Below are 16306 nucleotides of genomic sequence, written 5' to 3' on the forward strand. Positions count from 1 at the left end.
AACAAATCTGTCTGTTTCTATTTGTAAATGTAACATTTACCAAGACGCTCATTTCACATAGCTCAATGTCTTCCTCATCATGTTCTTTAAACATTTAAATGACTTACATAAACTTGCTTGACCTCAAGGTTTGGGTGTTTCTCGCAGCATTAAGGAAGCCGTATTGTTCTCGGAGCACAGCTCTGGGCTATACGGAGCATGGCTGAATCCTGTCACACAGTAATTACTGTATATTACAGCAGTATAGGAAAGACAGGACCTCTTGAGAATAAAATCAGGTGGAACCGGGCGGTACATGCCTATTATCAGATTTTTTTTTTTGCTTTGTAGCTTGTGCAGATCATCATAAACACCACACACCTGGAACAAGCCTGTAAATACCTGGAGGACTTTATTACCAATATCACAAATGTTTCACCCGAGACTGTTCACACTGCAAGACTTTATGGCCTGTCCACTTTCAAGGTGAGTTTTATTGTCATACTCCTCAAAAGTGACATAACCAGCTATGTAAAGGTTAAAGGGATTTTCCACTTTCATTATAGAGAAGGAGAATGTATTTATTAGTGTGGTAATGTGCAGAGCTGGGTGGGTGACTCATATCCCCAGTGATTGAAGTTGATAGGCTTTCCTCTAGTTGGGGATAGCTCCTGCTTTAGAAACCTATTCATATTCTTTACAGATTATATAACATTGCTGATTGTGGAGAAAGACAGTACATACCTTTTGCATTGTCTATTACTACAACCAAATAGCCTATTGGTTTAAGGGCAACACAATGGCTTTGCTGCTCTGGGGTCTTGTGGGTTTCCTCCAGTTGCTTCCCGCAATCTGAAAACATGCTTTAGGCCCCATTCACATGGAGAGCGTTCTGAGATTCCTGCAGCAAGAACCTGAGGATTATTGCAGCAGGAATGCCAGGTGTCCCGTTTAGATGCAGCCACTATACACATTGAAATAAATGACTGGGTGACAGCGGCCGCATCTGTAAGCTGCAGTCCATGTATGATTGCATGTGGCTTGTGATATATGATTGTCAGTGGATGCATCTATCCTGCATTCAGCGACAATCATTCTCGGTTCTTGCTGCAGGAATGCCAGATTGTCCCGTGTGAACAGAGCCTTAGGTTAATCAGCTTTCGACCCAATTCGCTCTATTGTGTTGCACCTCTCTGTGACAACATGACCAGGCTTGTAAAATTCTTGCAAGGGCAGCTGCTGGAAATTCATTTTCTGTTAACGTAGGCACGTTCCCCCAGAGCTACATGTCCCTAGAGCACTTTCCCTACACACAGTGTATGGGTAGATGCTGGGGAAAGCAAGGCAGCAGCATTATTTAGATTGGAAATAAATCAATGTATGCATGCGAGGGACAGAGGAGGGTGGAGGAGAGACGAGTTCTGTAGTCCAGCAAGCAAGATTCATAATACTATAAGGCACTACATTGTAAGCTCAAACAGGAAGTTAGAATCACACTGGATTTCTGGTGGATCATGTTTTTTATTATTTCACTCGTTTCTCACTTCCACTTTGAGATCTGTTTAGTTTAACTCTTATTACACCAGTTCTCTTTTATTTGAAATGTTGGTACAGGTTTGATACTTCACATTGTAATATAGGTAACAGAAGGGTGCTTTCTATAACTTTCATTTGACTTTGCTAAAGCTTGTACTACCTGCACACAGAAGATGAGCTTTCTATACCCACGAGGCTCCCTTATTGAGGACATTTCATTACTGATTAACAAGCTTTTAAAAATGATCTATAGCAGGCCTGCTAATTTGGGCGTTTTGTTCACTAGTAAAGGATGGACTGGCAAGTCAGTGGTAAGTGAGTTACTGCTGTTACCACGACACTTTGATTGATTATCTTCAATATATTACTAATGAGCTGGAAGACTGTAGATCTAAATTTAAAAGCACATTTCTATTTGTCATGTAGGAGAAGCACTGGAGTTTCAGGCAGCATCCAGTTTTGATTGATTGTAATGGATATCACTCTGTAACCTGCGCACTGTTTTGTTCAGGATGCGAGGCATGCAGCCGAAGAGGAAATATACACCAAACTCAACCAAAAAATTGATGAATTCATCCAGCTCGCAGACTATGACTGGACAATGGCGGAGCCAGATGGAAGGGCCAGCGGCTACCTAATGGATCTGATTAATTTTTTACGAAGCACATTTCAAGTTTTCACTAACTTGCCTGTAAGTTGATGGAATTATCTGTTTTCTGCCAGCTTGAAGTAAGTGGATGTGTGTTTGTTAATTGCAGGAGCATTTGTAAGTTTACCTTAAAGAACAGGAGTTTAAATAACTTACCCTTGCAGTGGGGCTACCCCTGCACTGCAATGGTTAAGTGCTCATTTTATTTAGGGGGTAAAAAAAAGCAGATATACTCACCTGATCCTCAGTCCTACGGAGGACAGCGCTCACCTCTCTCCCCCTCCGCGGCATCCTTACGTCTAATGCAGGCCAGTGGAACTGCATTAGACATGATGATATCAGCAGTCTTTAGATTGCTGGAGGCTGGATGAGACCGAGGATCAGGTGAGTATATCAGCTTTATTTGCTTTATTTGAGCCCCCTAGATCAAACAAGCTCTTAACCCTTGCAGTGTGGGGGGTAGCCCCACTGCAAGAGTAAGTTTTTTAGAGTGCATGTAAACTCAAAATCGATTGTAGCATGTTTGGCATCATACCTCACTCTCTACAGTTTTCTTAAGTACCGTATATACTCGAGTATAAGCCGTCCCGAATATAAGCCGAGGTACCTAATTTTACCACAAAAAACTGGGGAAATGCCTGAAAAACTCGGCTTATACTCGAGTATATACGGTAAATAGATTTAGTGCTCCGACAGCATTCTGGCCACTAGTTGGAGCTGAGAAGGATAGGAATTTCCAATTAGAAGCAGCATTGTAAGCCCATGGTTTGTGCTCCATTAGTTGGACTGTCTATTTGATAACACTTGTTAGGCAGCCCAACGACCAACTTAAAGTATAACTACACCAAGAACAATATGTAATATATTGCAGCTTTCCAGTACTTAGATGTGGTGGTTGCATTCGTTTTCATTTTTCAGGTTAAGAACATTTTCAGCAAGTACAGAAAAACATCTGTCGATGTAGCCAAAAATGCACGTGTGTAGATATGCTTTAAGGAGCTCACAGATTGTAGCAGAACTCCAGGCACATGAAAGGGATCCTTTAAAATCTCATAGACTTAATTTCACAATGGCAAAACAAAATGACTAACTACAAGGCAGTGGCATAGTGCTGCCAGCCTGAAACAGGTGAAGTTCTTCCAATCTTCTAGTTATTGAGTTATTTTCATATGCACAAACAAAGTCACTGTGTTTCAGGAGACCCCCTGACCCCAACCTTGCAAACATACATCAGTGAAATCTCCCACCGGTGTGTACTTATTGATAATCAGTATTTTATATACAAGAGGAACATTATTGCTATATTATGAGCGCAAATAGCGATTCCGTCATACTGCTGCCATGCTTTTCTAACAGCACATACCGAAATTTCTATAAGTGGCATTGTGAAGTGTTTGTGTGCTCTAACTCTGTCCCCAGTGTACTATGTATGCTCTCTGTGCTATGCCAGTGCTCTAAATTTGTGTGCTGTGCATGTGTGTGGTCTCTCTGAGTTCTCTGACGGTGTGTGCTTTATGTGAGTGCATGCATTCTGACTGTGTGTGCTGTGTTTGTGTAATATATATGTGTGTGTAATAGATTGCATGTGCTCTGACAATGTGTGTCTGCTCTGATTGTGTATGGGTTCAATTTGTAAAGTGGGCAGATAACGTCACCCTCTGCTATGATATCCTGGGCATGCAGTCACTTCAGGGTGGGAAGCAGTGACACAGGATTGTGTAACATTGCTAAGGAGAGTTGAGGTGGGCAGTACAGCAGTGTGCATGCTTTCTATTTGGAAGCCACAGCAGTGTATGCTTGCATGGAAACACCCTCTGCCTGGAATGATAAAGTGGTCTGGTTTAGGTCTGGCTTCACACCTTAGCGCTTCCATTTGTGCTTTTGCTGTGTGTTTTCTTGGATGATGTGCTCAGCATATACTGTAGGAAGGTGTGAGAAGAGCCTGTCATTTTCCAACTGAAGCTAGGTTAGGGCACATAGCCTGTTGCCAGCAGCGGGTCTCAGTAACCACGTATTTGCAGTGCATGAAAACCCATGTGTCATGCATTTTCATTTGCTCCAATTGACTTCTATGGGCCCCACAATGAAGAATGACTGATAAAAGAAAGTTCCTGCACAATTTTTCATAATGTTCTTCAACACCGATCAATGGGATGCCAAGCAACATGCATTTTGATGAGTGGTAACACGTGTGTTATGACACATCGATGTGAACAAGGCTTAAGTCAGTTGTGTAAAGCTTGGGAAGGAGATAAAGGATAGGTTTTGTATTGGGAGTGCTACACTTAACACTTATTGATGACTGATAATATGGACCTTTTAATACTAAATATGTTCTATTCACAAATGTAAAGAAATAAATACAGAGTGCCCCTTTTTACACTTTAAATATATAAAAGGCTTAATAACGAAAACTCCAAACTTTCACTATAGCTCTCCTAGCTCTACCAAATGACACTATTACATGGTAACATATGGGAGTGGGTGTATTCAGCCAGAACATAGCTATGAACCTCACAAACATATCTTGAACGTATCGCCAGTTGGAAGACTAAATGGAAGTTTAGAATTAGACTGTGGGTGGCAACGCAATTAGCACAGAGCAGAGTGCCCACAGTTATCCAGGGTCTAGCTGGGACATTGCAATGAGAAAATCATAATGATAGTTTATCAGAAATACCTATTGGACTAGGAAGCTCATTATTCTGAACTTTTATGTGTTTATGTTTTTGACGTTCCATTCCTTTAAAGAGACTTTGTCATACCAAACAAAAAAATAATTGATATGGGTATAAAGTGCAGGCACCTAGAAGCACATTCAGCAGTCACTGGTAAAGTTTGTGCAACCCTTTCCTGTCTCCTTCACATTTCTATTGGCCAGTGTGGCCGCCCATTAGGATGGGCCAGTAAGAAAATCTGGTGGTGGGGCTTAACAACAAAGTCTAACACTGCCTGAAAGTGTCAGAGCAGTGCAAGGATTAATTTATAGACTGCCTGGAGTTCTTCTTTAAGGAGGTGACTGTTATCACAGGAATAGAGGGGAAATCTGACAATTAGATCACTAGTTCTTCTGACCCTGCTGACCACCAGGAATCTCCCATCTTTTGGACCGATTTCCTCTCACGTCCTGTTATGGCTATCAGATAGGAAGTGAAAGCAAATCTCCCCAATGGGACACATGGCAAAAAAAAGCTGATATGGGATATAACTCTATCCAAAAGTTAAAAAAAAAAGGTTTTGGCTTCAGTTCTGCTTTAAGTTTTGTACTGTGCTAGCTATAAATAATAACAGGAAAGTAAAAAAAAAAAAAAATGGGTGATACCTTTTATGTACCGTATATACTCGAGTATAAGCCGTCCCGAATATAAGCCGAGGTACCTAATTTTAGCAAAAAAAACTGGGAAAAAGTATTGACCCGAATATAAGCCGAGGGTGGGAAATGAGGCAGCTACTGGTAGATAGATACCAATAAAATGACATTAATATTTATTTAAAAGAAAAATAACCTAGCTCTGTAAGTGGAAAAGGGGGTACAGGGCTACATATCATGTACTACGGATCATTTAACCCATTCATATTAGCAGAGGATAATTGTAAATCTATTGTTCAGTGCACTCTATATGTAGTATATAGTACATGTACATATAGAGTGCCTGCAACAATACATTTACAATGATCCTCTGCTAACATGAATGGGTTAAATGATCCATAGTACAGGGCTACATACAGATCATTTAATACATTCATGTTAGTATAATTGTAAATGTATTGTCTGCACTGTATTAGCAGTATATACTCTATATAGAGTATATACTGCTAATACAGTGCAGACAATACATATATAATTGCTTAATGAATCTCTCTCTCTACCCACCCTCCCTCCCTCCCCTCACTCACTGTGTGCCGGTGATCGGATCATCACATCACGGAGAGAGCAGGGACGAGTCAGCGGCGCGCTGGTCCAGTGTGAGGAGCTCCAGGTGGGGTCCTAATTTAGCTGGCTCAGAGGTGCCTGCCCGCTAAATTACAACCCCACCTGGAGCTCCTCTCGCCTGATCAGCGCGCCGCTGACTCATCCCTGCTCCCCTGCCTGACTGGCCGCTGCGGGGGGGTTTTTCTTCTTCTTACTTACCTCGCCGAGCGTAGCGTCACTGCTGCTCCGGTGTGCGGCGCTCCGAGCGGGGTCATCTGGCAGTCTCCGGCCACCTAAATTAGGACCCGGAGACTGCCAGATGACCCCGCACGGAGTGCCGCACACCGGAGCAGCAGTGACGCGACGCTCGGCGAGGTAAGTAAGATGACACGCTGGCGCTGACTCGAGTATAAGCCGAGGGGGGCACTTTTCACCCAAAAAGGGTTGGGCTGAAAATCTCGGCTTATACTCGAGTATATACGGTAGTTGAATATTAGGGATGCACCGATACCCGTTCAGATACCAGTGCCGATACTTGGCATTTTCATGAGAACTACCAGGGTTGCAGCTGTTGCAGCTGGGACCTGGCTCTGGCGCTCCACCACTGTCCTGAAATCATTAGTTTGTATTGTTTTAGAAAAACTGTCACATTACAATAAACAAAAATGTATCAGTACTTGTATCTGTGAGAACTTTGACATGTATCAGTACTTGTACTTGCAAAAAGGGTATCTGTGCATCCCTTTATATATATTTATAAAAACAAAATCATACATTAAAATAGAGATGTACAAATCCCAGGAGCTCTGTGTGCTCCTTACAAATGACAGCTGCCTCCTAATTTTTGAATTTTTCTCTAGTGTAGTCTTGGAGCTGGAAAAGTATCTGTACTTGTACCGAGTACGGTACTTTGTATCGGTGCATCCCTATTGAATATAAAGTATTTTTGTAGTAAAAGCTTTTCAAAATACTCAGTTCTCTTTGTTGTGCATGTTGTAATGTCAAGACACAAAAAGGATTGCACTGTAGAGAATATTTAGCTAGCCAAAGAAAGGTATTACCTATATTTTGCTTTCTAGTAACATATACTTTTCTTTTTCTCATAAACTAACTTAAATAAGAATATTTGCAATAAAATGATCACTTTCAAGCATACATCTAATGTACAAAAAGTTATAACTTCCTTTGAAATAATGATTCTCTTAATGCTGTTATTCATATACTGTAGTATTAGAAAAAGTACAATGACATAATAGGAATTAACTGCTATAACCATTGTACTTGTCCTTAAGTCTAAAAATACATGAAGAATGTTTTTTTCTTAATATATGCAAAGTGTTGATACTCTAGATTTGGAGGCCATATATCAAGAGCCCACGCAGTCAAGTAGATTTATTCATCCATGTGGAGAAAATAACATTTTAATTCCACCAAGACTGAATACCCAAGGAATAATTAGACATTTTGATAAATAGGATATTTATTCATAGATATTCTCCATAATTATATCCATCTTTTAGTGCAGCAAGTCTCAGTGGACTAAATGATGAATTTAAGGAATGCCACTAAGTACATCATCTAATACTGCATCTAAGCTGTCCACATAACATCACCAATCTTCAATGTACTGTATCTATAATAATAATCGTAATGTACACTGCCTGCCCCCCCAAAAAGTCACCACTTAGATTTAGCTTAGCAAATGGGTAAGAGCCTTCCATTGCATAATAGGTCTAGGTTCAGCAATCGTATGCCCCCAAAAAAGTAGGTCAGTTGGGTACCTGAATATACTGAATGACCAGGTTTGTCCATCATTCCATATTCCCCGATGGCACATTGGCCATATTCCAAGATGACAATGCCAGGATTCATCGGGCTCAGATTGTGAAAGAGTGGTTTAGGGAGCATGAGACATCATTATCACACATGGATTGGCCACCACAGAGTCCAAACTTTAACCCCATTGAGAATCTTTGGGATGTGCTGGCGAAGACTTTACACAGTGCTCTGACTCTCCCATCATCACTACAAGATCTTGGTGAAAAATTCATACAACTCTGAATGGAAATAAATGTTGTGACATTGCATAAGCTTATGGAAACAATGCCAGAGCGAATGTGTGCTGTAATCAAAGCTAAAGACGATCCAATTAAGTTTTAGAGTGTGTGACTTTTTTTTTTTGGCCAGACAGTGTGGGTTTATACAAAACAATAACTTTATCAGTGGAAAAAAACTCTGTTTTGGGTCATCTTGCTTCTTCTTCTTCATAGACAGCTATGAAAAGCTTGAATGTATAAATGAGAGGCATTAAGATTTCTTGTTATTGGTGTCCCAAATTCAGACTGACTGTAGCACTTGAACCCTTTGGCGAGGCAGCTCCCATATTTTCAAAGAAAATAGGGGCGCCACCACAAATAGTAGAGTATAGTAATACTAATAGTACACCACAAAGTAGTTTTTTTTATTAACAATACATCAACAGGATAAAACATAATTTTGGGAGTCCACAGAATGCTCCTTCATCAGGGATAATCACCAGCATCTTCAGCTTAGTATTTCTTTCTGTTCCTTTTTTTCCCAGTGTACCCAACCACTTCCGTTACAAGAGAGACTCCTTGGCTTGCAGGGTCCTATGGAAACCTGCAGGAGCCACACTTTCATGCACATTCCCGTGGATAGGACTACAGCAAGATGTGCAAGCAGTGTATTGCTTTCAGTATCCATACTAGGCAATAGTCCTCTTGGGAGGGGAGAAGTAGAACTGAACAATGGAAGAAAGCCAATGAAAAGGGTGCATTAGTGGAAAATAATGAATGCTGTATAACAGGGAATACTTTCTAACATGACCTTTCTGTACATAGGTCATATCTGTTTATGTTGCAGTTTTACTTTTATCTTGCATAACACTGTAAGGGTACCAACAAATGTGTCCAATTCTGTTGGTGTGATGGTCAGATGTCCACAAACGTTTCTTCACTTGAAATGCTTGGAAAACAATATTCGGTTACAATTTTGATATCTTTACCAATTCCATAATGTTTGCTGTCCATCCCCCTGATGCCTAGTTAATTCATTAGTGCTTTTGTTTTTCATTTAGAATGAACAGACCTAGGCAGGGACCTTAGAAATGTCCTCCATTTTGAATGGAGAACAGTTAATACTGATCCTCTTAGAATAACTATTATTCTGAACGGTAATCCTGCCAGTGACGGCATATGACTTTCTATAAGAATATTTTTTACATTGAGCTAAAGATTATTGCTCATTAGTTTACTTCTCTGTAATCTTTCTAGGTAAAGACGGGCTGAAAAGAATGCCCGCTAATGCCTGCACAGCAACGTATTTACTTGTAATCTGACTTTGATGTATTAATGGCTATAATAATATGAATGCATTGGGCATGCTTACAGTGGTGTGCATTCACAGCATATATAATCTCTCAGGCTTCTCTGGTGGGCCTATATTTTGAAACTGAATTTTTCTTCAGGTTTCTGTAGAAAGAAAGTATTTCCTCAGTCTCTTCTCCCCCATTGATCAGATGGCAACATTGTAACTTTGTAGCAAGTCACAAGGATGAGGACTTGCAGCAGGGGCTGATCTGTGCCAGACATTGTGAACACAGCCAAGACTAGAATGTATGTGCCTTGTCTGAGCCAGAATCTCAGTCTAGGATGTAGATGCTGACCCTGAATGATGCCTAAAGAAAGACTTCTCTCTCCTGGAGAGAAAGGCAGATGAAGGTATTGTCAGAAGGAGTACTGGGATCTCTGCAAGAGGTAATAGACACATATACGTCTCACACTTAAAGATTACTTGGCCTGCATGCTCTGAAGATTCTAATATGCCAGGGGTCAGTAAATGGCAGAATGCGGTCCGTACATGTGCCGAGTGGCGGTTCTGTCTGGACCATGATTGCTGACCCATACTGGGTTATGGCTTTTTGAGGCCGTTGTTTCCACTGCCAGTCCTAACCCAGTGCAGGCCCCCTCTCCGCTTCAGTCATTGGTTGCTAGGAGCGCTGGCATCCTAGCAACCGATAACATCAGGCAGGGCCGGCTGCTACAACTATAAGTGATCTGGGCAACTGTACAGACATCCACATTAATTGTGTTAGCAGGCTGTTGTGCCCCACCTCCCTGCACCCCCTTTGCCATGGTTTTCACATTCCTCGATATGCTCTGTGATCACGGAAGCATGAAGCGCTGCTCTCCGCACTTCCTGTATCAGAACTGTCAGAAGCTGGCTGAAGTGCTGGGTATACAGACTATCAAGCACAATCCTGTTCTTGATTATCTGTATTGGAGGGCAGGAGAGACATCAGAGGTCTGATAGACCCCTGATGTCTCCATGGAGAGAATCTGTCACCTCCAAATGGTGTCACATGGAGGGGGGGATGACGACTTCTAACAAAAAAATAAACAGTGCCATACGCAGTGATCGCACATCAGCACTGTACCATGGAACACACACCAGCAGCTGTGGATTTACAGTGCAGAACTGAGTGACCGTTCTGTCTGGACCGCGATTCGGACCTCGGCTCAATGAGAATTTTACTCACTGGAGCCCCTTGAGTTTGAATTCACTACCCCTGTTATATACAGTATATCTGATGCTAGGTCCTATTAATGGTTAATTTGCAATATTTTGTTAAGAATTAGGGGGTTGATTGTATGGGTTACATGTAAGGGTAGATTAGGCATTCAGATTGTTGGAGGAAGATGTTAAAGGTTGGGGTGACAAGTGTTTGAAGTAGGTAATACTTGAAAGCAGGGCTGTAGCTACCATGGGGCGAGTGAGGCACTCGCCTCAGGCGCAGCTGAGAGGGGGCGTAGCCAGGGCCAGCCTGGCTGCGCCCCCTCGCCCCTGTTGCCATGGCGAGCACAGGGCAGGAAGGGTGGGGGTGTTTATACTTCAATGTGCATTTGCATTCAGTACTAAGACTGTTGGAAACTCACATACAACCACATTGCTGCATCTTAGGAAACAATGTTGGGATCGTCAGGGGATATTTATGTCAGGTGAAGGCAAGATTGTCGGAGGATTGTTTCCTATGAGCAAATCCTAGAGCAGTGATTCTCAAACTCTGGGTCGCCATGTGCTTTCTGCAGCACTAGGTGAGAGGCTCCTCAGCCTCCTGCTAGCGCAGCAGTGTTAGTTCTCCCCCTGCACCGCCAGATGTCACTGCAGCAGCTGTGGCCAGGGGGACGCAGGCGAGTGTTTTTTTTCTACATTTAGCCCTGCTTCGTGCAACCAAGGCTAAATGTGTAGCGGGGGAGCCAGTTAAGTGATTTTGGCAGCTGTACAGCCGCCTACATCACTTGTAATTAGCCTGCTGCTCTGTCCCAGCCCCCCCCCACTCCACTCAATGGTCCGTCCCACTTAGCTGGCCGCCTCCCTCCCAGCCTGCTGCCCCCCGTCTGGGTTTTTGGTCCCCCCGCTCTTCTGGGGGACCCAGGAACACAGCAAATTACTTCAGGATGGAGAGCGGGGAGCAGACCGGAGAACTTCTGTGTCTCCTGTGTGATAGCAATAAAGTTAAGTGAAAAATAAGTAAAAAATAAAATACATAAAAAAATTTAATTGCTAAAAAAAAATGTTACCAAGGGGTCCCATCCTTAGAATTGTTGTGAACCACTGTCTTAGAAGGATTGAAGGGAATAGAAGGGATTGTTCCTTCTATTATATTTTGGTATCATATGTGTTTTTTCCTGCATGGTAAATGTCTTATTCTTCATAATCTTTACTGTTTGGTGTGTTTCTGTTATAATTTGCATTGTTACACCTTGCTGTGTGTTAATCATTTTTCATGAGTCTGAGTACTTCACAGAGAAAAAAAAAGAATGAATTCTGCACTGCTGGCCAGTAACTTAACAAATCAGATAATAGACCGCGAGCATCAAGAGAGAATTTCCAGGGACAATTAAAAATTGGCACTGTCTCTGCAAATCAGTGACAGTTGGCAATTCCTCGACACTATTCATTTGTGCCGCAGTGCAACAGTGAACAGAGCAAGCCTTGTTACAAGGTCTGTCTAGAGATGTGTTATATAGTACAGTCGACCTCACATTAACAAAATCTATCCTGACACTATAATCTACATCACCCACTCAGCTTTGTGAGGGGTGTAAGATTTTGGTGTAAAGAACTTGGCTCTGCTGACTTTATAGTGCTTATTAGGTCCCGAATGAGGCATCAAAAATATCACGCAGTCCTTTCAATAGCAGGTTCAATTGGGAGGAAACCATTTTACAAAAAGCTCTACATGAAGATAGTTCAATTCATTGCATAGGAATTGTTCATATCAGTGCTTTCAAGGCCTTATGATAGATGGAAGTCGATGAATAAAAGAGCTCCCCATCTCATTTCCCTAACAAGTTATACAAGCACTTTGCCTAGGACCAGTTGTCCTATCATTGTGTGCATGGAGTATTGCAGAGGTTTGGGGATCACAATAATAATCATATTTAGTAGCTGCCATGATGCTCATCTAATGCCATTGTGTTGAAAATGTGTCCACATGGTTAAGATTGCTTAAAGTGACACTAAACTCAGGAGTTAAACCTTAAAAATGCATTCAAGTAGCTTAACTATTAACAAAAATGTATCTTATTTGTGTGTCACTCGGCTGTAGATCCTCCAATCATCTCTGAATTGGTGCTGACACTGTCCTTCCTTCTGGAGGGTGACTACTTTTGGTCCCTGTGTGTGTTGTAAAGTAGCCACCACTCCAAGCAGAGTGGATGCAGAGGGTGCAGGTTTGAGCAGAATAGGAAGAGGGATTCAGAGGTGAGCAGTGTAGGAAGAGGTATGCAGGGGTACAGAGGTAAACAGAGTAAGAAGAGGGATGCAGGGGGTGCAGAGGTGAGCAAAAAGGAAGAGGGGTGCAGTGGTGAGTACAGTAGGAAGAGGGATGCAGGGGGTGCAGAGGTGAGCAGAGTAGGAACAGGGATGCAGCGGTGAGCAGAGTAGGAACAGGGATGAGGGGGTGCAGAGGTGAGCAGAATAGTAAGAGGGGTACAGAGGTGAGCAGAATAGTAAGAGGGGTACAAGGGTGAGCAGTGTCGGAAGAGGAATGCAGGAGACACAGAGGTGAGCAGAATTGGAAGAGGGGTGCAGAGGTGAACAAAGTAAGATGAGGAATGCGGGGTGCAGAGGTGAGCAGTGTAGGAACAGGTATGCAAGGGGTGCAGAGGTGAGCAGTTTTAAAAGAGGGTTGCAGGGGTAACCATTGTTGGAAAAGGGGGGCAGGGGTGAACCTCGGTGCTGGGGGTATGTGCTCGTGGTGTCTTGGAAGCTGGTTGTCAGACTGTTGGGAGACACCAGTGTCAACTCTACATCTGCAGTAGTGGCGATCACACAAAATCAAGAAGTGGCACAGAGACCTGGGGAGTCAGCGGTAGCATGGGTGAGTGGAGGAGACCTGCACTCAAGGACACACGTAGCATGGCATGCGATGAACCGATGTGTTACCTGCCTAGTGTCTGCTATATATGTCTATCAATCTCCCTACCTCATAATGATAGCATAACTGCAAGGTAGATCAAAAGACATACATGGCAGGCAAAAAAAAGTGTATGATCATACAATAAATGTATGGGAATATATATTTTACATTCCCATGCGTTTATTATATAAATAAAAATAATTCAGTCATAATGTGCTAATATGCTGTATATACCAGCACATTATGCCAATGACCTCCAGAGCTCTATTTTTTTGAATAACCACTTTACTTGGGTTTTGGAAGAAAACTACTGGGCCTTGGTCTCACTAAGGGTTAGAACCTCTACTCTATTCCTCCTGCACGTTAGAGCGCAATGCAGCGTCTCACTGTGCGCTACTTAGTCAGGACGGGGGCCCTGTCAGGTAGGGTATAGTGGGCACCAAGATTTCTAATGGCGGTCCTAACTTTACAACACACACAGGGACCATGGAGAACAAAAGTAGCCCCCCTCCAGAAGGAAGGACAGTGTCAGCACCAATTCAGAGAGGATTTGAGGATCTAGAACTGAGTCATACACAAATAAGATACATTTTTGTTAATAGTTAAGCTACTTGAATGCATTTTTAAGGTTTAACTCCTGAATTTAGTGTCACTTTGCTTATTTGTTTTTATATAGCTTTATGCCAACATTACATAATGTGTGCAACTGGTATAGTTGGCCTATGCCTTCCAGCAGCTAAGCAGCAGCAACCACCCAAAATCCCCTTCTGGCAGCATGCTGAGTACTTAGCTGTTCTTAAACAAAACTAAAAAAAAGAACGCACAGACCTAGTGCATTGCACTAGGCTGGTGCGCTCTTTGTTCTTGTTTTGTTTTTTAATCAAGGAATCCGTGCGCTCTTTGTTCTTGTTTTGTTTTTTAATCAAGGAATCCGTGCGCTCTTTGTTCTTGTTTTTTTAATTTTTATTTAAGGTATCCTCTCCTTTACTTTAGCTGCAAGACAGTACTCTTTCCCCCTTCCCTCACATTTTCTCTACTAACCGGAACCTCTGAACCCTTGGTCATATTGACTCTACACCCAGGGTTTGAAGCACCAGGGTCTTCTTCTTCTGTTTTCAGCTGTTCCTTAGGAGTTCAAGAGTACTGGTTGCTCATGCTTATTGTAGCTCTTGTTCGTTCAGAGATGGTCATGTTGATCATTCCTGTGCTTTTCTACTATTTTTGCTTCTAACACACTTCTCCCTAATGTCTGCCTCTAACATTTCCTTTGCAATTAACATCTCCCCCTTTTTGTCTTTTGGCCACATTGCTGCATTCTCTCCAGAGTAACAACAATGACCATGGAGCTATGTCGGTGAGTAATTGTCAACTAATAAACTAACCATGTAAATGTTATGGATGTATTTGTTGTTGGCGACTTGGGGTCTTATTAGTGTAAAAGAAGAGCTTTATTGTGTACATAATACTTACACTGTGGTCTGTGTGGTTGACAGGAGACTCACATACTGGAATGCTGGGAAGCGGAATTAAAATCCCACTATGTCAATAAAGTTGTCAGGAAAGATACGACTACATTCTTGAAAATAATTCAGTACCACGTGTAACCATTAGATGGCAGTACAGAGTTCTTCCTATTAGTATACAGAAGTGTATAATGTCTATAGGTCTGTATTAGGACAGGATCAGCCTGATGCTATAGGTCTTGGGTCTTTTAGAGTTTTCGTTTTTTTTTTTTTTTTTAAATAACATTTTTACATTCATTGTTTAGCTACAAACTGATAAAAAGATTTTTTTTAGTTCTTCTAAATAAATTGGAAATAGTAATTTCTTTCTGCCCAGGTTCACTCGTCAATAGACATTTCAGAGCTTGCTGCCAACAGAACAAAGGTTAGCAACTATTCTAACGACTTATCTCAGTTTAATCGGCTGTGTGGTGGCGCCACTAACACTTGCCGCTGTTAATTATTTATATCATAAATTATTCTCCTTGTTGCTTGTAAGAATGGGGGAACCTAACACTTGGGCAGTATGATATGTAACAAAACCGGTCATGTATACATTTGATTAGGTCTGTGATATCTAGACTTCATGCCCCAGTGCTGATCATCTAGGGAACAATAGAAATGTTTGTACGACAGCTACATGAAATCTACCTTATGTGATCAGATATTCTGTTTTCATAGAAACATTAGAAAGGAGGAAAGCCATTAGTTTCACATACACAGTCTGAATATTGGCAAATTAGATCTAAAACCTCTAATCAGCATATCTCCTGCCCCATTTATGGGCAATCAAAGAAGACCTGAACGGTGGAAGTTGTGCCTAAAACAGCAGCGGGTAAAGGACTAGTCATCAGTATTGCCAGTAGGCTCTCTGCAGCTGATCATTTCCTAATGATGACTTTCTATGCCTTGCTTTGTACTGTGTCTCTATGTGAAGGTGGCCATCTTTTTAGAGGGGCAGGACGTTTCTTCCTTATGTCAGGGTTGTCTTCCTTGATGACTGGTGATCTAATGATTGGTGGAGGAATAGTCAAACAGCAGCAGGAGAATGGCACAAACATAGAACCACAGAAATGAATGAAGCAGATGCATTGAGATCCTTGCACTGTGGATCCTCTGGCATGGCTTGCTCTCTCTCCAGCAAGGAGAACAGTGAGCAGCACAATAGTGACATTGCCAAATCTCTCTACAAATCTCATGAGCCTATCAGTCAGTGACAGCAGTGCCCTAGGCCTCAACCTGCAGATGTAGAGTTATAAGGCTCAAGGCATCGGAAAAGCACT

The 16306-nt window shown here is 42.1% G+C and overlaps 1 protein-coding gene across 6 annotated transcripts in view; it reads left to right on the plus strand.

Annotated features, from left to right (window-relative positions):
* EXOC6 (exocyst complex component 6) overlaps nt 1-16306 on the plus strand; it is a 185039-nt gene that overhangs the window by 102276 nt on the left and 66457 nt on the right. For 3 of the 6 annotated variants that reach the window (XM_018558692.1, XM_018558693.1, XM_018558696.1), the window contains exons 17-19: nt 331-465; nt 2027-2206; nt 14846-14875. In XM_018558692.1, coding sequence (XP_018414194.1) covers nt 331-465; nt 2027-2206; nt 14846-14875 — 345 coding nt within the window. The remainder of the gene's footprint in view (nt 1-330; nt 466-2026; nt 2207-14845; nt 14876-16306) is intronic. The other 3 variants (XM_018558694.1, XM_018558695.1, XM_018558697.1) reach the window with 1 other exon arrangement.

Source organism: Nanorana parkeri, unplaced genomic scaffold (assembly GCF_000935625.1).
Source record: "Nanorana parkeri isolate BGI_ZX_2015 unplaced genomic scaffold, ASM93562v1 scaffold353, whole genome shotgun sequence".
Taxonomy (NCBI): domain Eukaryota; kingdom Metazoa; phylum Chordata; class Amphibia; order Anura; family Dicroglossidae; genus Nanorana; species Nanorana parkeri.